The following is a 25,180-nucleotide window of genomic DNA, read 5'->3' on the forward strand; positions in this document are numbered from 1 at the left end:
ATCCGTATGTGCTAGACACACAAATGCTGCTTCACACAACTCTTTTTCCCACATCTTTTGGGCTCTTGTTGGACAGAAAGTAGCTGCATAGCAATGAGCACCCAGTGATCCTGTAGAAGCAGAGCCTTGGCAAAGATCTCCTTCTGACTTCAAAGTCAACATATATCTGTGCTTTTGGGTGGAGAAAAAGAACATTAAAAGAGAACAAAGTGGGGAAGATGAAGAGAACAGAATACTTAAGGGGTGCTAGGAGACTCCCTAAAATGATAAATGAAACTGTGCAACACCCCTTCCTCCCCATGGATAGAACTAATAAATTCATATGCGGTCATGGGTGGCTAAAGGCTAATGACACCCCTTACCATCTCACTTTCTCAACTTAGACTTACTTTACTTAGCCCTATCAGTCAGCTGGTCATCTTTCATCTTTCTCTTCCCACCCAATGAAAGCTTGTCCATTTTCAAAGGCTTGCAATTTAACATACTTATCTTCACTAACATGTACACTTCTACAGACATTCCAAAGATACAAGACATACTACCCCATACCACACTAGTTCATACCAACTGATGGAAAAACATCTGCTGGTCACAGTTCTGCTGTCAGTGGTGAATGTTTTTGACAGCTGGCTAGAGTAAGCCTCTCTCAAGCCTCATTCCAGATGTTCCCTGCTCTGCCTCTGAATCCCACTGCAAGCTTGTCCAGGCATAGGGGGAGAGAGCTGTGACAGTGATCAGACTTGCCCAGGCAAAGGGAGTGCTGTCAAAACTCGCTTTGCTCCCCACTGTGCCAGCAGAATCTCACTGTGGCTTAAAAAAAAAAGCCACACCACCTTTTTGCATATGGGAACTTGACACATAGAAATCCATGCAATTTCTGTGATGTCTCTACCCTCTACCACACACATTTCTGAGGAGAAAAAGCTCTAGGAGGCATCTGTGAAGAGTAACTGACCCACAGCTCTCCCCAAAGGCATCAGGAATGGCCTTCCTTTGTGTATTGTAGCATCTAACATGGACTTATTCACAATCACACATTACTTTAAGTCTGCTGATAATATAAACTTACAGTGCCAATGGTTTTCCAAAATGACTGTAATCGCAGAGCAAATACTACACTCTTTTTAACTTTTTAACTCACATGGACACACCAAGACATACCCACCGCTGCCCGCACCACTGCATTCTGGACCAGCTGAAGGTTCCGAGGGGGTTTCAAGGGTAGCTCCATACAGAGCACATTGCAGTAGTCAAGCTGGGAGGTGACCAGGGCATGAGTGACTGTGAAGGGCCTCCTATCTTGGAAAGGGCACAACTGGTACACTAGATGAAGTTGTGCAAAGGCCTTCTTGGCTACAGCTGCTACCTGCTCATTAAGCAGGAGCTGTAAGTCCAAGAAGACCTCCAGATTGTGCACCACCCTTGAATGGGGAAATGCTACCTCATATAAGATTAAAGATGAAATATCCCCAAACCCAGGTGGCCCTAATATCCATAGCCATTTGGTAGGATGGAGCTGAAGATGGTTCTTCCCCATTCAAGCCTTCACAGCCTCCAGGTACTGGGACAGGACTTCAACAGGTTCATTGCAGAGATTAAGGAACATAAACCCACATCAGTGAGTTAATATTTGGAAGCAGCTGAGGCAGATACCTCCCTAATTCACTGAACTATAAGGAGGGACAGGAGGAACAGAACGAGATTCTGTTATTACAGCCTACCAATAGAGCACAGTTCTAGTCAACCTGTGGAACAGAGTTTGGGGTCAGGTCTACCTCGCGGGGCTGGTATCAATCTTGCAAGTCTCATGCTTTCTTTCAAGAGAAACTGAAGGTCTTGCCTTTGTCAGTGGAGATGGCCTCCAATCTTCAGAGCACTCCACTGTCTCCAGAGCAGCTTGCTTCAGCTTTGTTGCAACACTACCAACAGATTTATGAATAACTAACTTGCAAAATGCCATGATGCAATTAATGCAACAGTTGGGACTGAATCTATCTCAACCAGCAGCAGCACAGCAGCCTTCAGCACAGTTGGTATTCCTGCTTTCTCATGGGAGTTTGCCAGAGTAGTTGGGAAGAGGTGAGAAAATTCCTGATTTTCACGACTTAGTGTGAGCTGTTTATGGCAGGTCAATCAGTGGAGTTTCCCACCAATTGCACTAAAGTGACTTTTGTGCTGAGTTTGCTGAAAGAAGGGGAAGCCAAATGAACAATAATTGAGGGCAATGACCCTGTGCTGAGCAATTATCAAAATGTCATGCAAAGATTTAAAGATTCCTTTGATGATCCTATGAGGTGCCTAACTGCTAGTTGTGAAATTTGCAAAGTCAGGCAAAGTCAGCAGAGAGTGTAGGTGTACATATCAACTTTTAAATAATTTGCCAAAGATGTGGGATAGAATCATCTGCCTCTGTTTGACCAAGTTAGAGAGGGACTTGCTGACAGAGATGAACTGGTGAGCAAGGCACCCCAGAAAATTCCAATGTTGTGCAGTAATAGATGGTTGCCCGGAAGAGTTGAGGCAGGGAAGATATGGCAGAGGAAAGAGGTTTTACAGCCTCTCTTCTTCCATAGCTCCCCTCTCGATAGGCTCCTCAGAATCCAGCAGCAGAGAACCCATGCAAACTGGAGCACCCAAGAGATCTCTGTCACCAGGAGAGAAACAGCAAACCTGGGCTTATGCTTTAGTTGCAGAGCTCTCAGACATATAGCCAGATCCTGCACAGCTAAAATTCAAGTCTCTGGCTCAGTGACAAAATGCTGCACCTGTGGATCTACAGGCCATGTAGCAAGCAAGTGCCCAACTGTCTTCAAGGCAGTGGCATTGGGAAACTTCACAGGCTCCTCCCCAAGAGCCCTCAGACAATTAAGGAGAGCTCAGATAGCCAACAGCACGAAGCACACTTCACTGTTCTCATTATTGTTTGTTTAGATTTGTGCTAGAAAGTATGCTTTCTGCTCTTGTAGACTCAGGAGTGACCACTAATTTCATAGATGAGTTCACAGTACTAAAGTTTATCTATCCCGACTCTCAAAAAGCCAGTGAGATGCACTATTCCACTGCAGCTGACAATACAAGGTCACATGGAGCTTTTACCACTCAGTGTGACTCCTTCCTTGTAAGTACCCATTGTCTTGGGAATCGAGTGGCTGCAGTTACATCATCCAGACATGGGCTGGGCACAAGGAACTATTTTGTGCCCATTCCCAAAATGCCAACAGCATCAGTTGCAAGCCTTGCACTCTTCCTCTCCCCTCAACCTGATCCAGCACAGTGACTCACCTACCTTGCCAGAGAAATACTCAGACTTTGCAGATGTGTTTGAGGAAGAAGCAGCAACTACTTAGCCTCTCTACTGAGACTGCTCCATCAGTTTGAAACCAAGAGCCCAAATTCTGGTGATGGGTCAGTGTTCCATGTCTACTCGTGAGTTAGCTATCCTGAAGGAATATCTGGATGACGATGTGAAAAAAGAATTTATTTGCCTTTCCAAATCTCCAGCATCTGCACCAACCTTTTTATAACCAGAAGTGGAGCTTGTTTGGCCAGTTTGTGAGTATAGACTCCTTAACCAAGTGACAGTTAAGGACCACTATCCATTACCTCTTCTTTCAGAACCCCTGGACCACCTCCATAAACCATGCATTTTTACAAACTCACCGGTTCCTTTTTTCTGTTTTCGGCAAAAAGTCCAAGGGTTTTCAGTCACTAATAAATGTACTTCTTGTCTTCTCCCTGATCAAGCAAGTTAATTTTACAATTTCTGCAAATTCTGTCATCTTCACCAACCATTCCTCAGTTGTGGGTATTTCAGAATCTTTCCACCTTTGTGCATATAGACTTCCTGCAGTTACCATGTACAAAAACTATCTTTCATGAGTCTTTTCTAGTTGACTATCCATAAGTCTCAACACACACACACACACACACACACACACACACACACATCCAGGTATTGCAAATTTGAATATACAGCAATGTCCTCTGGCTTGGTTAGTTGTGGGGCAGTCTTCTCCAGATTCATGAATGAAATATTTTCCGACATACTAGACAAGTACATATTGGTATATTTGGATGACATCTGAGGATCCTTTCTTGCATGAAATGCACGTCAGAAACATCTTAATAAGACTCTGTGAACACAAGCTTTTTGCTAAGTTGTAAAAATGGGCATTTAACCTACTTCAGCTGAACTACTTGGGGTACAGGATCTCTGCTGAAGGCATACAAATGGATCCTGCAAAAGTCAGTCATACTTCTATGGCATGAACAACGTACAGCATTTTTTGGGCTCTGTTAACTTGTATCAGTTCATCCCTAATTTTGCAGATCACATAAAGCCACTGTCTCAACTCCTAAAGAAGGGTTGTAGGTTCATATGGTCTACTCAAGAGTAGGCAGCATTTCAAGAACTGAAACAGGTTTTCAATTCACAATCATTGTTCAAGCACCCAGAACCCACCCACCAGTTTGAAGTGCAGACCAACATTTCTGATGTGACAATAGGAGCAGTTCTCCTCTATGCAAAGAAAGGGGTTGGGGGGAAGAGTTCTCCAACTGTGCCCATTTTACGTGTCCAGGTTGTTTCTACCAGCAGAATGGAACAATGGCATCTTCGATAAGCAGTTGCTTACAGTAAAAACCTGCATTCCAACAATGGAGGCACTTTCTGGAAGGTGCTGCCCACCCAATACAGGTTTGCACAGAATTTAGAAGGTCTTCAAAAGGCACATTCCCTCACTCCTTGACAGGTCAGGTGGGCACAATTTTTCTCCTGTTTTGATTTTTATATACCCTATATTCCTGGCTCACAGAACACTAACTTCCAAATGACCTATCACATAAACCTGAATGTGATGTTCCCTACTCATATCTCCTAAGCCACTGAGAGATCAAGGAGTACAAGGATGGATGTGCCATGGTTTAGTGGTCTGTAACAGAATCCTAGCAAGTGATCCTTTCTGTTAACTTGTCCTTCTAGCAACACTCAAGTTATCATCATCCCAGTTACTGTTCCAGTAAGTTCATACCTGACAGACAATGCTATACCACGTTCTCTATTTTTGTGTCTCTTTCTCTGAAACAAACTGTTCCCATCCCATTTTCAAAATGCTTACAGATCAGTCACTTTAAAATCTGTTGTAGAATCTTCAAAGAAAGATCAATGGCCCTCTGTGATGCCCAGCAAAGGAAAGCTGAAATACAGGTGGTCCTCACTTAATGACTATTTGTTCAATGACTGTTCAAACTTATGATGTCACTGAACAAGTGGTACTTTATGACTGGTCCTGATATTTACAACCACTGGAGTTTCCCCGCAGTCAAGTGACTGCGATCCTGATCCCCAGCTCACAATTATGATGTCTCAGCATCCCATGATTGCCATTTATGACCTTCTTTGCTGGCTTCCTACAAGCAAAATCAATGGGGAAGCTGGCAGGAGGTCATAAATGGCGACCAAGTGATGTGCTCGCTTAACAACGGCACAGGATTCGCTTAACGATGGCAATCGGAGGTGCCGGGATTTATGTCGCTAAGAGGTGCAGTCACATGATGTTGCGCTTTATGACCACGTTAATTAGCAATGGAAATTCCGGTCCCAATTGCCATCTTTAACTGAGGATTACCTGTATCAGCAATTACAAGCCCCAAAGAAAGCAGTCAGATGTTAACAACCCTAAACTTCTACTGATTTCATAGCTTCTGTTCTCTAGTCACCTCACAAGCTTCTGTCCTAAAGTCTCTCCACTAGCTGTGGCTGGCCTGGCTTTGCAAGGATCTGAATGCAACATTCCAGAGGTCCCATTGCTCTCTAGGCTCAGATAATAAAAAGCTGTGCTACCCACAGAGAACAGTCCTGCTAGGTGGAATGTGACCTCCTCAGAACTTTTACACAAACTGTTCAGGAGCTTCCTTGTAACAGGAACAACTCTCAGGACAGCTTTGGACCCTGTAGCTCAAAATCAATTGTTTGGACTTAAAATTCTTTATAGATATGGCCAAGATATACTTCCCGTCTCTTTGTGAGACCAGAGGCAGGGGAAGGAGAGAGCCCCCTTAAAGGTGACATCTCAATTCTGGAAGAATTTTCCTGATGAGGCTGTGCCAATATCATTCTGGCAGCAGGTGGAAGGTTTCACAGGCTCTGGAATCTCCTGCACGTGGCTTTTATTCTGCTTGGTTTTTGTTTGGAAACTGCATTTAATCTATTTATTAACTTTTTGACTCCTGACCTGAGAGGCCACTGAAAAACTAGGTATTACAATGGGAAACCTGCAGCCAGATATGGCTGCATTATAATGCCCAGCAGCCCCTGCCAGTATGGCTAAGTTCAGCACAATTTCTAAAGAAACCAGCTTCCATATCTTCTTTGTAAAATGTCTGAAAATGTCTAATGCACTCAGCCTGCTTTACTGCAGATTTAATATGGTGACGGGTACAAAAGAAAGTTAAATATGTACTTCTTCACAGAATCAGAATGTTTGAACTGAAAGGTCCTTCAGAGGTCATTTAGTTCAATTCCTTGCTCAGTGCAGGAATCCACTAAACCATACCCAATAGGTGGCCCTCTAGCTCCCATTTGAAAACCTCCCGCAAGGGAGAATCCATCATTGTTCTAAGGAGATTGTACCTCTGTTCAACAGCTCTGATCATCAGGAAATTCCATCTAATGTTTGCTAGAATCTCTTTTCCTACAATTTCAACCCGCTGATGTTTGCTTTCAACAGAGCCATGGCAGCCTTTTAGATATTTGTAGATCATATGCCTGTAATTCCTTGTATGGCTTAGTTTCCAGCTTCCTTGTTCTGCTAGTATCTCTCCTTTCTACTCACTCCAGCATCTACATATTCCCTTTAAAGGAGCTCAATACTCCATGTGTGGTCTAAACAATGCAAAGGACAATGGATCAGTTATCTACCTCTGGATGCAGTGTTTCTGTTATTCACCTCAAGATCACACTGGCCTTTTGGCTGTTACACTGCACTGCTTGCTCATGTGACCCACTAGGACCTTTAGATACTATTGCACTTGCACTGCCACCAACCCACTCCTCCTAGTATTGGAGAAATGCAGTTGACTGACTTCTCAGACCTCTTCTCCCTGTAATTTTTGTTGAGACCTGTGTTTACATCTGTAGAATTTCTTTCTCCTTTCTTTATGTAGAATCTAGGGCTGCAACCCTTTACCATTCAAGATACATATCCCTGAAAACAATGGTATTTACTCTTAATGCATGCAAGCCTCTATTCTGGACTCACAGAACGGAGAGATGTATTACATACTTCTCATAAACGTACAGAGAGCGAGAGAGAGAGGACTGCAGAAAATGTTCTACCATGAAAAATTCCTTACTTTGCCAACGAACTTCTTTCTCGACCAATCAAGGTTGCCCTCAACTACTGTACTGTGGGTTTATGACAGAAATCTCTAAATCTGCAGTTTGTCCGTTTGCCTGACTCAAGATGGGAGAAGGCAAGAATCCTAAGAGGAGAGGTTGTTTCCCACTGTTATTGCACAAATCTGGCAACAGCAGGAAAAGTAGAAGGAAAGTTAGAGAGGCAGCTGGCTGCTGAATAGCATTTTGCATGGATTCGCTGCTGCTTCCAAGAGGAGTTAAGAGACTTTCAGATAGTCCTGGAAAAGAAGGAGTATCTGGGGGAAATGAGGTACAGTTCAGTCTTAAGCTTTAATTCATAGGCGAAACAGACAGAGAGAAACAGGATGAGAAATGACAAGGATCATTCCAATGCAGGGCTACCTAGAACATTAAAAAAAAAAAAAAAGGCTGGGAATCTGGAGGTTTGCCTGCACTAAAATCATGGAGTTCTGAATTGTTTTTTTAAGGGGCAAAGCCACCCATGATGATGGGGAAAAAAGAGTAATCGCTACAATGCATTGTTTTCTTTAGACAAAAATGAAAGAGATGGAAGAAAAGAAGAAACAGGCCCTTGCACCTTCAACCTGATGCAAACACAGATGGGGATAAGCACATAGAAGTCAATCAAACTTACTTTACACTAAACAAGATTATTGTGTATCTTTCCCTCACTCACCCTTTTGCAGTTGGGAGAAGGGAAGTTTCAAGTCTTGATTTTGGATAGTAAGGATGACTGTTTCTTCTGGCTCTATAATAATTCATCTCCTTCTGCTTATACATCAGTCTTAATGATGTGAATCATTACTTTAAAAATGGGGTAATTCAAAATGCATACAGAAGGAAAAGGTTCTAGATTGCAGAGCAAAGCTGCTGTTCTGCTCACTGCAGACTCTGACTTCAGTCTTGGGTTCTGATTTGTGCGTTTATCTTTTACCCACATTCATATTAATTCAAACATCTTGGTCAGTCTCAGACAAAAGCATAGCCTTCTGGAAGGTAGCAAGGAGTTTTAAATGCAGTTGTATCCATCGGAAATAAAAATTAAGGTATGCTCCCCTAACTACAATGCAGCTGCCAACTGATGAGGTGGGACACGAGTTTTTAAGCCACTCTATCTCTGCCAAATCTCATCTAATCTGCATCACGTTTAGCTAGCTAGTGATAGCTACTGCCTATTTCACCTATACCAAACTTTATAGTGCTGGAATGGAAAGTTTACAAGCAATTTAAAAATAATTCCAGAATGTTAAGATCTTTCTCGTCTTAATGAGGGCTTGTAACCTCCTAATACCAACAGGGTGACTCATGCATCTAGTTGCAGCCCACAGAAACCATCAGTACGGGCTCATGCTGCTGAATCAGCGCTCCATTCATTTGGTGGGTTGATACAGGGGAAAAGACGTGGACTTAGATTTGTCACCAAGTTTCCTTTACACTGACCCAAGAAATGCTGAGGAAACCAGACACTGATGAGGCTTCTGACATTTCTCAGTGTATCCACATTTTTTGTACTGTGTGATCAGATGCTAGGCACAGACATAAGCAGCCAAATCTAATGCCTTTCCAAGCCATGGTGGAGCTCATGAATCTGTGACTTGCGACTTCAATGATCTGTGCAGAAAGATGTTCAGTTCCCCCATCCAGGATGGTGCTTTTGAGGCTCCTCCTGCTATGAACACTTTTTCTAGGTATTGGCTCACAGTTTAGATTTTTGATTATTTCTGGGTCATATCCAATAAGCACAATGTGGGTGCTACAATTCTGGAAGGCACCACAAGTCTTGTCTTCTTGACTGGAAGGTGACACTACTGGCATTTTCAGCCAGTCTTTAAAAGGCTGAATTCAAAGGCAACTTGAGGACTGTTTCTACACAAGGTTACTTAATACATGTATGCAACGGATTCCTCATGACTTTCACTATAAAACTTCTGTGTTATTTGCTTTTGGTTCTACACAAACATTACTGGGAGGGAATTTGGAAAGTCTTGAAATGCAACAATCACTTGCTCAAATTGGAGCATCTCAGTGTTCTCTTCTGAGTTCCATTTTATGAGCGACTGAGACCTTAACAACCAGTTTTGTCCTTTCCCTTCTCATCTGCAAAAGAATTCAGCTTTCCATCATCATCCGACAAACTGCTGGGCTACATTAGTACAAGCTCCAATAATGGGAATTTGGTTGTGTTCATTCCAGCTCTGGGCTTTGAGGCAGGATCAAAGGACATACTTGCTTCCTAGCAAAACAACAAGACCCAGTTATCCCTAAGGCAAGGAAACTTCCAAAGCCATCCAAGACCAATTTGGGCAAAGCAGACTTTTTTAAAGAACAGCACACAACAAATTAAATTCTGAAGCACAGAAACACCCAAAAGTTCCAGTAGAGCTTTAAATCAGTATCTTGCACCATTGTGTTGCTGAAGATCAGCTACCCATAAGCATGATGCAAGTGGAAGAAAGGCTTACGTTGTTGTTCATGTCTGTGCTTATCGAATGGTTACTAACAATGATGGTTTGGAGCTATGGCTCCTCAGAGGCTAGATGCCAGAACGTAAGGGACAAGAAGGATTCTGGTTATGCCCAGAATATATTTCTTCTGTTGCATTTGTCTCTTAAACCCCACAATCAATCTATGCTCCCTTCTTCTTGCCTCTAGCCCACCAGGCTAAGTGAGTCCAGAGACAAAAAATCACCCAACACAGAAGAGATCTTCTTCTACTTCATACACAATAGCAGCCTGCATGTAAAATACTAAACTGCTTTCTGAATTATTGAACCTGCTGAACCAGTGGCCTCTATGGGGGGATCAAGTTGGTGGTTGCAGCTGTGCAATTGAAGCCCCAATCCCTTTGTATATCTGTATCTCATTAACACACTACCGAAGGCTCAGATCACACCTTAGCTTTTCTGACACCCACACCCACCATCAACATGGATGCCTGCTTTGAACTATTAAGTAACCAAATGGTCTGACTGTATAACATGCTAAGCTACAGGCACACAAGAGCAAACTGTTCCATCTCAGCAAATTATGCCAATGAATCCATAAGATTTCATCTGACTTTGTTAAGCATATTGATGAACCGCAAATGTGGATCTTGAAAGCTTTCTTAGGTTAGGTTCAAGTCATGCTTTTTTGTGGCCTTTCCTACAGGCGGACAGCCCTTCCCCTCCAAGCTTTCAAGCACAGGCAGCCACGGGAGAGGACATGCTGAGACAGGGATACCCGCTTCTCCCCCCGGCTCCCACTCTGAGATTTCTGAAAGCAAGGGAAATTGCTTTAAATTGTAAGATATACTTTATAAATTAAAAATATATTATTAATAAAATTATCTGAAGTGTACATTTTTCCAACCAGGGCTGCAATCTTGTTGGAGGGAAGGGCTAACGCCAGCTGCAGAAGACGGAATTACAGAACCGTGAGTTGAATGTCTGGGCTGGGCAAAGCATACCAGTAAAAGGGAAAACACTCCAGCTCGAGGATTGGAAAACGAGCCCAGGAACACCAAGAGCGCCCTTCTAGAGATCACGAGGGTGGTCCACTGGACCAGCACTGGCTGCATGATGGGCACTCTGGCACTCCTGCCCAGGTCCATGGCAGAGCAGCCCATCACAACCTTCTGCACAATGGAAGGACACAACAGGAGAATAAAATCTTGTCACAGGGAAAGCCCAGAGACACGTCCTGCTTCCATCTTTTCCTTGGGGCATTTAAAGCTCAGTTGCTACCTCCTACCCAAGGAGATAGAACAGCCATGTCACAACTGCTAAACACAGAAATATACAATACACTAGCAGGTAACACCTTTGCCTGGCCTTAAGCTCTTCACAATACAAGCCCTGAGCAGCCCTCTCTGGGGAAGGACATTCACAGGTGGAAACTATAACTGAAAAGACTTGTTCAGGATATGTATGGAGGAATTATTATTATTATTATTATTACTACTACTACTACTACTACTACTCTTATTATTATTACTACTATTATTATTATTATTATTATTATTATTATTGGATTTCTCCCCCGCCCATCTCCCCCACAATAGGGGACTCTGGGCGACTGGAATGAAGGAAGGAGATACTAAGAAGGGCTTTATAGCAAAGACCAGTATCTTGTACTGGATGCAGACATGAAATTGGAATTACTGGAACCATTAAGAGTCCTGATACAGGTTCTAGTTAATAACTGCCATACCAAAGTTTCTATATTGTTTTCAGACATAATCCATAAGTAACATATTGTTCTAATTTAGAAGAAATGTTACCAGAATGCAGAAAATGGAAGTCTAGTTTCATTATCCAGTTGTAGTTGTTTTATTTTATCCTAACTGGTAAAATGCCACAGAGATCATTTATGTCTTTAAAGAGAGGTGGAGAGCCTGTGATTCTCCAGCTTGCTCAATTTCAAGAAACTCTTATCATTAGCCAAAGTTGGTTGAGGCTCCTGAGGTTTGCATTTCAGCTATATGTGCAGGACTACAGATAATAGACTAATCTCATGGAGAGAATGCAGCTGTTCACATGAAAGGAATCAGGGTGGCTTGGTGGATCACAAACTGAACGTGAACCAACAGTGTGATGCGGTTGCAAAAAAATGAAACGCATCAGCTGAAATGTAGTATTGAGATCAGGAGAAGTCCTTGGTCCTCTCTAGTCTGCTTTGGTCAGATCACACCTCATATACTGAATTCCACTGTGGACACCTCATTTTAAGGACACTGATATCTGGATCATGTCTAGAAGAAAGGAACCAAGAAAATAAGGGGCCTGGAAGGAAAAACTTATAAGTCATAGGCATTATATGTATTTAGCCTGGAGAAGACTGTGGGGGAGACATGAAAATTGTCTTCAAGCATCTGAAGTGATGACATGTAGAAAACTAGGCAGAATTATTCAAAGTTGTACCAGAACACAAAAAACACCAATGAGTTTAAATTACAAGAACATGATTTCATCTTGACATCAGGAAAAAAATCCTAATGGTAAGAGCTGTTCAGCAGTGGAACAGACTGCCTCAGAAGGTGATAGATTTGCCTTTGCTAGAGATGTTGAAACCGAGGCTGGAGGTCCATCTTTGGCGATGCTCTAGTAATGGATTCCTGCACTGGGCTGGGGGTTGGACTAGATTATCTACAAGAACTCTTCCAACTTTTATGTTCCATACTCTTATGATCATCTAGAATAGGTGCCCTAGAGTTACTGCCTCCCATCTCCCACCCCCCATCAAAATACTTCTGTCTTACTTGACCTGAGCTTTAGGCAGTCAAAGCAGAGTTCAGGAAAGTTCTGGAAACTGCTGCCTATATCAAAGTAGAAATACAACACGGAACAACAAATCTGAGCATTAATATTAAATTTGTTGAAATACCTGTTCCCTTCCATATGAAGTGATGATCAAATAATCACCAACAGATTACAGCAGGAGTTCTCATCACACATCTTGATCTCTCTTCCCCCTTTCTGATTCTGCCAGCCCTTTTGCCCTGCTCTCTGCTCATGTGCCTCAGTGATTCTTTTGCTATTCCAGAACCTCTTTTAATTTGACCAAGGTAGCAGCAAAGTGATTGGTCCTTTTAAAGCCAGAGAAATGAAGCCTTCCACACAGTAGGAAATCATACGTTTCTGAATAAGATCTGGTGGAAACCTCTGCTGGAAAGGGTTAGGCCAAACAGGCATCTGCTTTCAATTTCCTAACACCCTTTAAAAGTTCACAGTGGGACTAAGGGACAGCCTGGAAGGAAACTTCTGGTCCAAGTCTGTAATTATCTAAAAGCTATAAGCGGTCATTCTTAGCTGTCCTGTTTTCAACTCTTCAGACAGGAATTAAGGCCAAACAAGTGCATAAACAGTATGCCCACTCAGTGAAGTGGAGGGTGGAAATGAAGGAAAGAACCCCCAAACTAGTATTCTGGAATAATCTAGACAGGGCAGGCCCAGAAGAAAATAGGAAAGAAACCCTGGTTGACTCCCATAGCCACTGGTTAGAAGCATTCCATGTGTTCTCCATGGCAATATAAAAAGTAGATATAGCAGAAACAAAATTATTCCTCCCCCATTCCCCCAAATTAATGAAATGAGGGAAGTTCATTGGGAGGGAGAATAAGCAGGACCAGATGTTATGTATGTTCAGCTCTGGTCCTGTGAACCGGCCCTCAGTGCCAAGGGCTGAACAAAGACTAAACCTAAAATGATTCATCTTGCCATGGGTCTAGTAAAGTCAGCCACAGGAGAGTCAGTCAGCACCTCCTTTTCAAACTGTATCACCTACCAACAATGCCCTTCAGCATTTGACAAATAACACAAATCTTGACATTAGAAAGAGTAAGTCAGGAGCCCGTAAGAGAATGTTGGAGACGATGGTTGTTCTTCCTGCTCCAAGTATTAATTTACCTATCTACACTGTAGATTGAGCTAGTACCTACTTCTCCTTTTCTAAATGATTACAGTGTATCTTTTGCTTCCACTGAAATCCCAATTAAATTGTCAGTAACTGCAACTTTTACATTTTGTTAATGTATCAGCCACCTCCTATATATGAATGTGCATATACTGACAACAGCAGTTCATGCATCTAACAAAGTGGAGGTCATTCCATAATGACCTCTTTTTAATTTTTCTGCTAATTTGAGCGGCACTGAAACTACTCCTCTGAAGCCCCAGTAATTTGGCATTCACAAAAAGGGCTAATAACTTTAGCTTTTGAAATAATGTAAGCTGGAAGAATCCAGATGGGCTGAGCAGGACCTCCAGTCAAGTGACGATACTATACCTCTCTCCATCCCACCCCACCCCCAGAATTCATCTTCCCCAATCATAACAGAAGAAAGCTCCTTGTGGACATACAGATGGAGAACATGCCATTTCTAAGAATGGGATATATTCCATGGCCATACGCCCTTCTATTGCCTATGTGATGCCCCAAAACTAAATGAGGTCCCACAAATTATGTTAGCCCTTCAAGGTAGTCCAGACAAGAAGCACAACTATGAGTACTAACTCTATCTTTATTGTAAAGTTACATTAACAGAATCTTGCAAGACTCTCTTCTCCTTTTACTCTCTGGAAAACTAGGGAGGGTCCCTTCTGAAACGCTTCCCACACTCCTTCTCCTTCTATGGACTGAGATAGAGCTTTTACATGCCGCTTGTCCAGTCCGCACCTCTTCCTCCTGTTTCCCAAGGTCATTCCCACATACCATTACAATGAGATTCACAAGAGCCTGGGAGGAACTCTTACACAGTCAACTAATTGCTGCTCCGCTGAGCAGCCTTTAATGGTAACTAAACCCATAGGTACAAGGGAACTGAGGACTGAAACCTTTGATGTGGGGAGATGGGAAAGAGGGGCACCCTCTGGGGGAATGGTGAGGAGAAACAGCTGTGGAGGTAACAAGACACACTAGCTGGTCCCAGGTATGTCTGTGAGACCTGGCATAGAGCTCTATTTAACAACATGAGAAGGCACCCGACACGTGCCCAAAAGGAGGAACACGCAGCACATTTCATTCCAGCTCCTGCTGTGCGGGTCTGAAGTCTTCACCAAAACAGCTCCTCAGACTAGCACCTCCCAGACTAAAAGATATCCTTAAAAGAGATGCCCGAAGGTGGGCAGCAACCAAATCAGCAAGCAAAGGGAACCATTGCATTCTCCTGAAGAGCCACAAATGCTCTGTTGCTACAGTTAAAGCAGGACAGTGCTTGGGAGAAACAAAAATTCAATTCCAGCACAATATAAGGGCCATCGAAGCAATCACAGATGAGGTGCGGGAAGGGCTTCTAACCGGAAACTTGGTTTGGTTTCAATCTCTGCCCTCAGAGATTTGAAACATCTGGATTAAAACAATCAGAAATGTTCCCAGCACTCAGCAAACAGACTCTTGAATTTGTTTCACATCTCCCTTCAGGCTGTTTCTCAAGGCTACTCTGCTTTAACAGAGCAAATCCAAAAACCTTTTCCAGATTTAAAAGTGGCTTGCTCCTGTTTTTTTCCATGCGACTTTTGCACAGGCAAACAGCAGCCTTGTGCTTTGACAGCAGCATTCTTGGCTCACCCACATGGAGTGTGTGGAAAATCAAGCAGCTGAGAAATGTTTCTCCTTCCTCTTGTGCATCCAGGACAGCTGCACAAGAGGAAGTAACTTTAAATTCAGAATTTGTCAAAGGAGGCACAGGTAACAAGATGGCTCTACAGGGCACCTAACTTAGGGTAACTGAACTGAAGTGTGCTTCCTAGTGGAGAGATGAAAACGTGTCCTGGGTGGAAACTAGAAGAGAGTGACTAGTGAGACCCCCCTCCAAAAAGGGCCTACTCCAGAGGAGTCTAGAAGGGAAAGCTAGCACTGAAGAAGAGGAAGATGGGGGTGGGGGGACACTCACATGTGATAAAGTAATCCTGGTGTCTCTTGAATTCCAAGCCCATGTAGTTGGGGCTGAACTCCTGAAATTTGATGGTAAAACGGATTTCCAGCTCAGGCCTGTTGCAGGTCACCAGCACGTTGGGGTCCATGACAGTGCTGCAGGACTCGGCTTGGTCCCGTTTCACTAGGTACAACTTGTAGTACTCATACGGTTTGGATGGCTCTGCCTTTGGACAGATTATGTCCAGTTTGTCCCCAATTTCTGGATAAATGACCAGCCCCGTCCCAGACATGAACCTGCAAAAAAAGGGAAAGAGAAGAAAAAAGAAATCAGAACAGAATGAACTTCAAATCCTGTGTTTCATATGACATACCGCTATACTAGTGTGAAGTACATTCAGTAAATACCTGGACAAGCAGAGTGTTAAAGCAGACACATCTTTTCCCTGAATCACATGCCGTTTTAAAGTGCTACATCTACACTCCCAAGTGCTGCACAGCCTTAATTTCAGTATGGTTGGAAGACAAAGCAGCTCAGCTGAGGGTAGGCCACCATTAAAGCCTGCTTAAAGACAGATGCTCATCCCTCAGTTTTGTCCATCAACAAATCCTTAATGGTGACTCCATCTTCCCATGAACACCATTCTTTTCCACCCAGGGTTGGAAAGTCAGGATAAACACGGAAATCATCACCATGTAACCTGACCTGTCTTCCTCTGACCAGTTTCACTAACCTGGGGCCTGCTTCGGGGCTGCCCTTTCTTTCTTAGCAGACAGCATTCAGGTCCTGGCCTAAAGTCTTCTTCAGGCCAAGGTGGAGTCTGATCTTCTGGCATGACACTTACATGAGCTAGACAGTGTCTCTTTTTACGTATGACCAGGAATGAAGAAAATGGACTGGCTGTGTGAGTGAAATAGATTTCCTTGCCCCTCAGCAGAGAACGGGGCTGAGGAAATGTTTATTTCTCAGTGTCCTGCAGCAACTAGGGGCTGATAGCGATCCTTGCTCTTTATTCTCCTCAGCATTAGGAGGCGGGGAGACGAAGAAGACTACAAAGCTTCAGTTGCTTTAGGTGGAATGGAAGCACCTATCCTGATACTCAACACCCCTTCTAAGGGAGGTGCTGTCCAGTAAACGGGGTTTTTTTGCATGCGTATGAAGGCTAAGGACTCGCTCCTTTAATTTTCCAAGGGCTCTAACTGAGAATACTGTCACGTGTTAAAATAAAGCTACTACCTTTATTTTCCGGAGAGAAGGAAGGCGCATTATTTGAAGATGCTAAAGTTGCCCCACTGGCTGGAGAAGATTCAAATAGGGTGAAAGGGGAAACCATTTTAAGAAGGGAGTGGAGAAGGCTCCCTGCCTCCGTGGCTTTAAACTATGCTACACTGGGAAAAAGAGAAGCAAAGCTGTTTACGCACTGTTTAACTGGGTGATAGCACCATCATGGAAAGAGAAGAAGGTAAGTGCTGGTAACCCGGCTGGAAAGTAGGACAGAAGCAAGAGGGAGTCGCTGTACTGTACTGAGAGTCTGTTACACGTCAATGAGAGGACTTCATGTCTGATCAGCATGAACTAATGCAACTGGAGTGAGCAGTGGAAGAGGGGCCAAGCATTGATGAATGTGAGGGGTGCATAATTGGCTACTGATGAGGTTAAGGCTGTACAGCAACTACAGAACTGACACAAACAGGATGCTCCCTGCTTCTTTCTCAAGCGGGGCTCTCATGGTAGCACCCAGGCGTCCTGGTGTCCCGCTCTGGACAAGCCTGTTCCTCTTCTTCTTGGTTAGAAAGCACAACAGTCAGTTCAGGGTTGCTTCCCCAACATGAAAGAAGGAAGTCAGCTTCTCCTCTTGCCTCAGGAGTTACTCCAGCCTCCTTCCTGCTGCAAGAATGCAAAATGGTTTCTCCTTTCACAAAATAGCCACATGCAACCAAACTATAGGAACTGACATTCTCACCCCACACCCCGGATATCCACATGGATACCACAGTATGCTGACCCACCTGACAAGGCTCTTTGAACGATCCCGGGGCCCTGTTCAGCACAAAGCTGGAGACAGAGAAACAAACCCTGTATCTTCTCCTCCCTTCCAGCAAACTGCAACTTGTTCCAACTGTTTACAAGCCAAGCTTCAGACTCAGCCAGCAGGAGTGAGCCCTGCTCCCACCCCAGGGCGTCCTCTGCTGCATCTCCCAGCTGAAACCCACTGCAGAGGTCTGCCAAGAGCCATATGCCATGCCTCTTTCCCATTTTTTTCTTTTCAAGTACATTTCTTTCTTTTGCTCTTTGTCTGTTTATGTTTCTAAAAAATATTTACAAGTAGCATCAGGAACAGAACTGGTGAATAGAGCGTCTATTTTGCACCAGAACACAAGCATTTAATTTCATTTGAAAATTCTATTTCATTCTAATTTTCCCTTGGGCACCCTTATGTTTTCTTTTTAAAGTTATAGATGAATAAACGTAGGCCAAGACCATGATCTTGAAATACTAGTGATCTCTTAATGGCCTCTGGAACAGGGAAAGACTGACTCGGCACCACACTTGGTCAAAACACAAACTGCTGCACACCTGTCACCCCACAAATGGGCCTTCTCTACCCTCACAGCAGTCATTGTGATGGCCTGATCGCACTCTATTTTTACAAAGAAGAAAGCAGGGGACTATGCAAGAGCGAAGAAACCCCCAAATGGTGTCCAAAAGCTTCAACAGCTGCAATGTGAGACCATTTGGCTGCTAACTAATTCACATTTGGGATCACCTGATGTATACATTGCCAAATTCACACTGGGCATTGTTTCCTGGCCCCTTTCAGGCCCTAAGCACCCCTGGCCTGGGTACCATCTGTTTGAGCCCTAAGGGCAGACAGAGAGGCTCTTTTCAAGGGCTGCTTTTATGCTGGGGAAATTGCTCTTCTGAAGGGCATAGGAGTTCCTCTTGGGCTTTAAGGAAAGAGTCAAGAGGGGTCTATTTAGAGTGGCCTATTTTAAACAGATATGTGTGTGTGTATGTGTGTGCATGCGCACGCACATGTGCGCACCTTCATGTCAGTCTTCACTACTGCCAACAGCCTGGACAAGTCCCTGCAATTCTCTTGGCAGCATTTTTCAGAAGTGGCTTGCCACTGCCTCCTTCCCAGGGCTAAGAGAAGTGACAGGCCCAAAGTCACCCTGCTGGCTTCATGCCTAAGGCAGGACTAGAAGCCTCCCAGCTTCTAGCTTGGTGCCTTAACTACTACACCAAACTAGCTCTCATATATCCCTCCTCACCCTATGGGTGATAGTATCTTCCTCAATTGCGGGTCCTCTACCAGAGGTCTGGGAGTTTGAGGCTTCTGCACAGTATCTGAGCTGTTCCTCGCACTGGCTCTTCTGGACACAGAGCTCTGATGTTGTTCCTGGGATCTGTTGCAGCCACTCTCCCAGCGTAGGAGTCACAGCCCCGAGCGCTCCTACCACCACTGGGACCACTTTGGCTTTTACTTTCCACATCCTGTCTAGTTCAGGCCTGGTACTTCTCCAGCTTCTTATACTCCTTCTTCCTGATGTTGCTGTCACTTGGCACTGCTACATCTATCACTATCACTGTCTTCTGGTCCTTGTCTACTACCATGATGTCTGGTTAATTGGCCAGTACCTGCCTGTCCGTCTGGATCTGGAAGTCCCACAGGATCTTAGCCCTGTCATTCTTCATGACCTTCTGTGGAATCTCCCATCTGGTCTTGGGAGGGTCTAGACCATACACTGTGCAGATGTTCCTGTACACAATGACAGCTATTTGGTTGTGCCATTCAGTGTACACTGTTCCTGCCTGCATCTTATACCCTGCCACTATGTGTTGGACTGTCTCTGAGGCCTCTCTGCACAGTCTGCACCTTGGGTCCTGTCTAGTGTGGTAAACCCCTGCTTCTATGGATCTGGTGCTTAGTGCCTGTTCTTGTGCTGCTGTGATCAGTGCCTCAGTGCTGTCTTTTAGTCCAGCCCTTTCCAGCCACTGGTAGGATTTCCCAGTGTCAGCCACCTCAGCTATCTGTCAATGGTACATCCCATGCAGGGTCTTGTCTTGCCATGGTACTTCCTCTGCTGGAACTTCCTCCCGTATCTACTGCTGCCTCAGGCCTTCTCTGAGCAGCTCACCTTTGGGTGCCATCTTATTCATGTACTCCGGGATGCTCTGGGTTTCATCCAGGACAGTTGCTTTGACACCAGACACTTTGACACTCACCAATATATACTGCGGGGTGTACCACATGTCGAGCCCCAATCATAATATAGGTAGTCCTTGCTTAACAACTGTTCATTTAACGATGGTTCAAAGTTATGATGGCCTATAAAAAGTGTTTTACAACCTGTACTCGCACTTATGACTGTCGCAAACTGTCACACACACCCCACGGTCACATGATCACAATTTGTGACCTTTTTTATGGTCATTAAGTGGATTACTGCAGTCATGAAACGAATCATGAGGTTAAGTGAATTCCGGCAAAAAACGTCCATTGGGGAAGCTGGATTCGCTTAACGACCACATGATTTGCTTAATAACCACGTGATTCACTTAACGACCCTGGGTAAAATGGTCATAAAATCAGGTACTGTCATGTGGTTACTTGCTTAATGAATGCCCTGCTTAACATCCAATTTTCCTGTCCCTATTGTGGTCGTTAAGTGAGGACTACCTGTATGTTTTATTACTTTTAGTATTTTTTTAAAGAAAATAGTACTATACTTAGAAATGTTCAAAGGTCACATGTCAAGTAAGGAAGTGTTCAGAAGAAAATGGCAACCAATTTGAGCATTTAATGTAATTCATATAATAAACTGTCTATGGGGCCTGACTTTTAGTACACCCTGAATAAATATATATATGGAAGTCAGGGAGATGGAAAGTCAGGAACATAAATTGAAATAAATAAGCAGGTAAATGAGACAGGTAGGCCTTTGTGTGTGAGAGAGAAAGAGAGTTAATATTCAAAGGGTTGGGTGCAGAGCTCGAATATTCTACAGTTACTTGCCACTCCCCAAGATTAGTATAACCAGCATAAATCATGTAAAAAGAGTAAAAAGAGCAGCTGCAGAATAAACTCTGCAGATTCAAATAAATTCTGAAAGCTTTCAATTGGTCACAATTAGCCCCTCCTAGTAGATCAGATCCTAGAATTTGACAGCACCACACGATAACAGCACTGTCCAGAATTGTTTCTACTTTCTTTTGCTCTGCTGCAGAAATGGACAATATGGATGAATTCCAACTCACTCTTTATCGTGCAACAGTGAGGAATGCGGGCAGTGGCAATCCAATCAATTCTAGGGTTAGGGCTGTCCACACCAGCTCTCTTCTAGAACTAAGGACAAAGTAGGAATGCAGGGTGGGCTTGCAAGACAGAAGGGCACAGAAAGGTTATGATTTTATGTGATTTATCTGATTTAATGACCACCTCAATCCAAGTGACTCTAGGCACTTTACAGACCCTAATACTCAACTAAAACAATAGCTTAAGGCTGTTCCATAGGAGGCGACCCCCACCCCCAGACATTGGCCTCCTCCCACTGCCTTCAGCAGGCAGAATCCACCTGGGAAAGGCAACCCGCTGATAGCCAGGCCCTGAGCTGCACCCAGCCCCCTGCATTTTCCAGGCCGCCGCACCCAGGACCAATTACAGTAATCAAACCAGAGGTGACCAGGGCATCCATGGCTGCTTTCAGCACACCCTCTTCCATAGGAAGGCAAAGGCCTTCCTCCGCACAGCTTCCCTGCTCTTCTAAGAGGACCCACCCTCTGCCAGCCCGCCCTTTCTCGGGAGCACAACTCCACTGGCAGTAAAGTTGGCCCACTTGCACCACAAGCCATTTGGTTTCCCTCAGGTGGGGTCTGAGCCTGTTTCTCCCCTTCTCTCAAGGCTCATGTGGCCAGCGCACCCCAAGTGAGATGCACACTAACTCAGAAGGGCACCTTTAATGCTAGTCAGGGGGTTAAAATACAGCCTTGAACACTGTAAGAGTGAATTCCTAGCCAGACTTATGGTGAGTTACTGAAGGCAGGAGTCTTTTTGAAATGCTTCCTTCCCTCACATCATCCAGTCCCTGACAACCTCTTTGGTTTTTTTCCAAAACTGTACTGTATTAATATACACTGTACCTTGAAACTGAAATCAAACTCTGTCTTAAAAAGCCCTCACATTTCTTAGAATGCCAACACAAAAAAATCTGGTATTTGACCTTTTTTAAACATTCACTGATATGTCCAATAAACATGAAATATTATTTTCTGATGAATTAGCTTCATTCTTAAACCATAAGAAGTTATATTTTATATTTCTTAAGACAGCGATCAATTGATTTTCTAACACTGCATATGCCAATTCTTCATTCCACATTTCAGGTATATGAGTAATGCTAACTTTCATTTTATTTTTTTAATTTCATGAAAAATTGAATGATTGGTTTCGCTTCAAGCGCTGAGCCTCGAACAATCCTAGGATTCCAGGAGCCTCTGAAGGTGCTAAAGCATCTGGGTCATACAAGTTCCAACTATATATGTTGCCAAGCAGAAGCTAAGGGTGATCATAGTCAGAGGATGCTCTCTCAAAATCTTTAAAATGACCATTAAAAATCAATTGGTATCCCTTGTTTGGCCTAAGGGTTCCAATAATACATCTTTAAATTTGGATGATTCCGGAGTGTCAATTTCTCGGGTGATTCTGGGTCAAATCTTGAACGTTACCTATTAGGAACCAAAGACATCTTACAGCTTTCAAGGCTGGCAATGAAAATACCTGTTTACTAAACCTTAGAACTTGCCAAGATTTCAAAGAGGTCACACACCTACTCTCTAAAGTTCAAGTGAAAGACTGGTATAAAGTGGGAAATTTGGTAGATTAAAGCCACCTTCATAAGGCAATCTGGCTTGGGCTAAAGATATTCCAGGAGCAGGCCCCCAACCATCCTTGCAGTTCAAGAAGAGATGCTGCCATGCAGAGCAACACCTGCCTGTCCCTTGTCCCAACTTTCAAACATGGCCTCGCATGTGGCCACTGGGGGAACAACTTTCCTCAGCCATGCTGTCTCTCCTGCCCTGATACAGTGCGGGAAACATCTCAGTGAGTAGGATCCCTTTCCCTCTATCCAGCTAGGTTGCAGTAATGAACACATCTGTCCTCTCATCCACAATCAGATCATGGACAAAAGTAGATTTAGATACCTACAGACAGACTATAGGGTAGTCCTCACTTACCAACCACAATAGGGACTGGCAAATCCATTGCTAAGCAGCACAGCTGTTAAGTGTGATGTCATGTGACTGCGACTTGTGACTTCCTGCCAGCTTCCCACTGACTTTGCTTGTTAGAAGCCAGCTGTGAAGGTCGCAAATGGTGATCACATGACCGTGGGGTGCTGCGACCATCATAAATGTGAGCCAGTTGCTGAGCACCTGAATCGTGATCACATGACCATGGGGACACTGTGATGGTTGCAACTTCGAGGACTGGTCATCAGGGTTTTCAGCACCATTGTAACTTTGAACAGTCGCTGAACAAGTAGTCAGTAAGTGAGGGCTACCTGTACTAGATATAGGGTTTGTGTTCACTCAATACCTTTAATTTATTTGGTTTATATTTTTTCACTTCTTTTTTACTCTCTACATAAACATGCTTACCCTGAAAGGGAATAGGATGATGTGCATGTACACATAGGCATGTGTGTGTACACGTACCCATACACACCCATACACACACACTCATCCAGCTTTGTCTTTCTCTATAGGTCACTGGCTTTCCTGGTCTAGACTACGAGTCGCAAAGCAACTTCCCGTGAATAGCTCTGCCAGAAGAGCTATGCCGCATGCCAACCTCCCCAAGGGGAAAAGACCCTCTTTTCATAAAACACTCACTATCCTCAGGGTCTCTGGAGAAGCGGGATCATGTGCTGTCTTTTGAAAGATTTCTAATAAGAATTCTCAAAACCCAAAAGAGAAAATCAAACCCGGGGCAGTATCAATAGACAAGAAAAATTACAGGGTGCAATAATTCAATTTTGTTGCACAAGACTTTAGTATACTTTATGTTATCCCATTGAAATGAACAGACAGGAATCTCAAAAACAACTGTAAGCCAGTGAGATTTTCTTCAACTGAGCTCCACACCTGGGGACTTCACCATCATGTCTACGCAATTTTCTTGGCAGCAGTATGAAAGTGGTTTCCCACTGCCTTCCTTTGAAGTAGTTTTCAATGTTCTGTTCTTGCCTACAGCCTTGGATTTCTAGCGATTGCCCATCTGTATCCCAGCCAAGCCCAACCCTGCATACTTCTGAATCCAGACAAAATCAGCCAGGTGAGGCAATAACTAAAACAAACTTATGAATCAACTAGGACACTGTCATATCAACTGCTGCCATTCACGCTGGGCCTACAGAATCAAGGTTTTTAAAAAACAGCCCAACCCTCTGATCCACCCAGTACAGTCAAGCAGAAGTGGAACTCGCCCACTCAGATTGGTGTGCAGGAACTTGTCTCCCATCCAGCAGCAGCTCAGAATCTTTCTAGGGCTAATCCTCTCACACGGTGGCTTCATAGCTTCCTGGGAACCTCTCCCTCCCCAAGCTGCAGTCCCCAAAGATGCTGCATCGCATCTTCTCTCTCTCCCAGCCACGGGCTGCAGCCAGGAAGGCTCTGTGTCAACTAAACCCTGGAATTTCAACATTGTTGTCTTTGGAGAGGTAAGAAAGAAGTCTGACAGGCTGGAATGGCAATTCTATCAGCACAGAAGCAAGTTTGGTTCAATGAAAAGTACTCACCTCTAGGGCCTCAACCAGAATAACCTAGAGGAGATTTATGTCATTCTTGACCTCTCATTTCCTCTTACAAGAACCATTTCAAGTAGAGGGCTAGAGCCTCCCACCCCCCCACCCCCCATTTTTAAAAAGAGCAGATTACTGTTGAGCAATATGCTTGGAAGAGCTTCAGGATCACAGGGAACACAAAGACTGACAGTTGTGCATTGCTAGGTCTCACATTCTGAACCACAGAGAGCTACACTGCCAGCACGATATCGTCAAGAATGATGAGGGGACAAAGGAGGGATTGCAGCTGAACCACTTTAATCAGAATTCGTTCTCTTGCTATCTTATTCTGATCAAATTTTAAAAAATAACAGATATGGCTCTGCAGAGAAGACTAAGCTGCACCCTGTCTCTAGCATGTCCGTATTTATGCCCTATATTGGCTGCTTGGGAAAAAGCCCCAAATTGAAAAAGTCTATCACACATCACCTCCAGGCAGCAATGAAACTATTTGTCAGCCCTTTGAGGTAGCCCAGACAAGAAGCACCAACCCTGAGTACTAACACTACCCTTATTGTAAGGTTACAGTAACAGAATCTTGGAGGTTTGAAAGCATTCCTCCTCTCCTTTACTTTTACTTTCCAGAAAACTAGGGAGGGTCCC

At 43.9% G+C, this 25,180-nt stretch overlaps 1 protein-coding gene across 1 annotated transcript in view; it reads right to left on the minus strand.

Moving 5' to 3' along the window:
• EFNB1 (ephrin B1) overlaps window positions 1-25,180 on the minus strand; it is a 107,292-nt gene that overhangs the window by 24,039 nt on the left and 58,073 nt on the right. Inside the window, exon 2 of the mRNA XM_088129283.1 lies at window positions 15,750-16,027. Coding sequence (XP_087985409.1) covers window positions 15,750-16,027 — 278 coding nt within the window. The remainder of the gene's footprint in view (window positions 1-15,749; window positions 16,028-25,180) is intronic.

Source organism: Python bivittatus, unplaced genomic scaffold (assembly GCF_059951505.1).
Source record: "Python bivittatus isolate LINGU-HERP-01145 unplaced genomic scaffold, Pbiv_v1 ctg000790_np1212, whole genome shotgun sequence".
NCBI classification, from domain to species: domain Eukaryota; kingdom Metazoa; phylum Chordata; class Lepidosauria; order Squamata; family Pythonidae; genus Python; species Python bivittatus.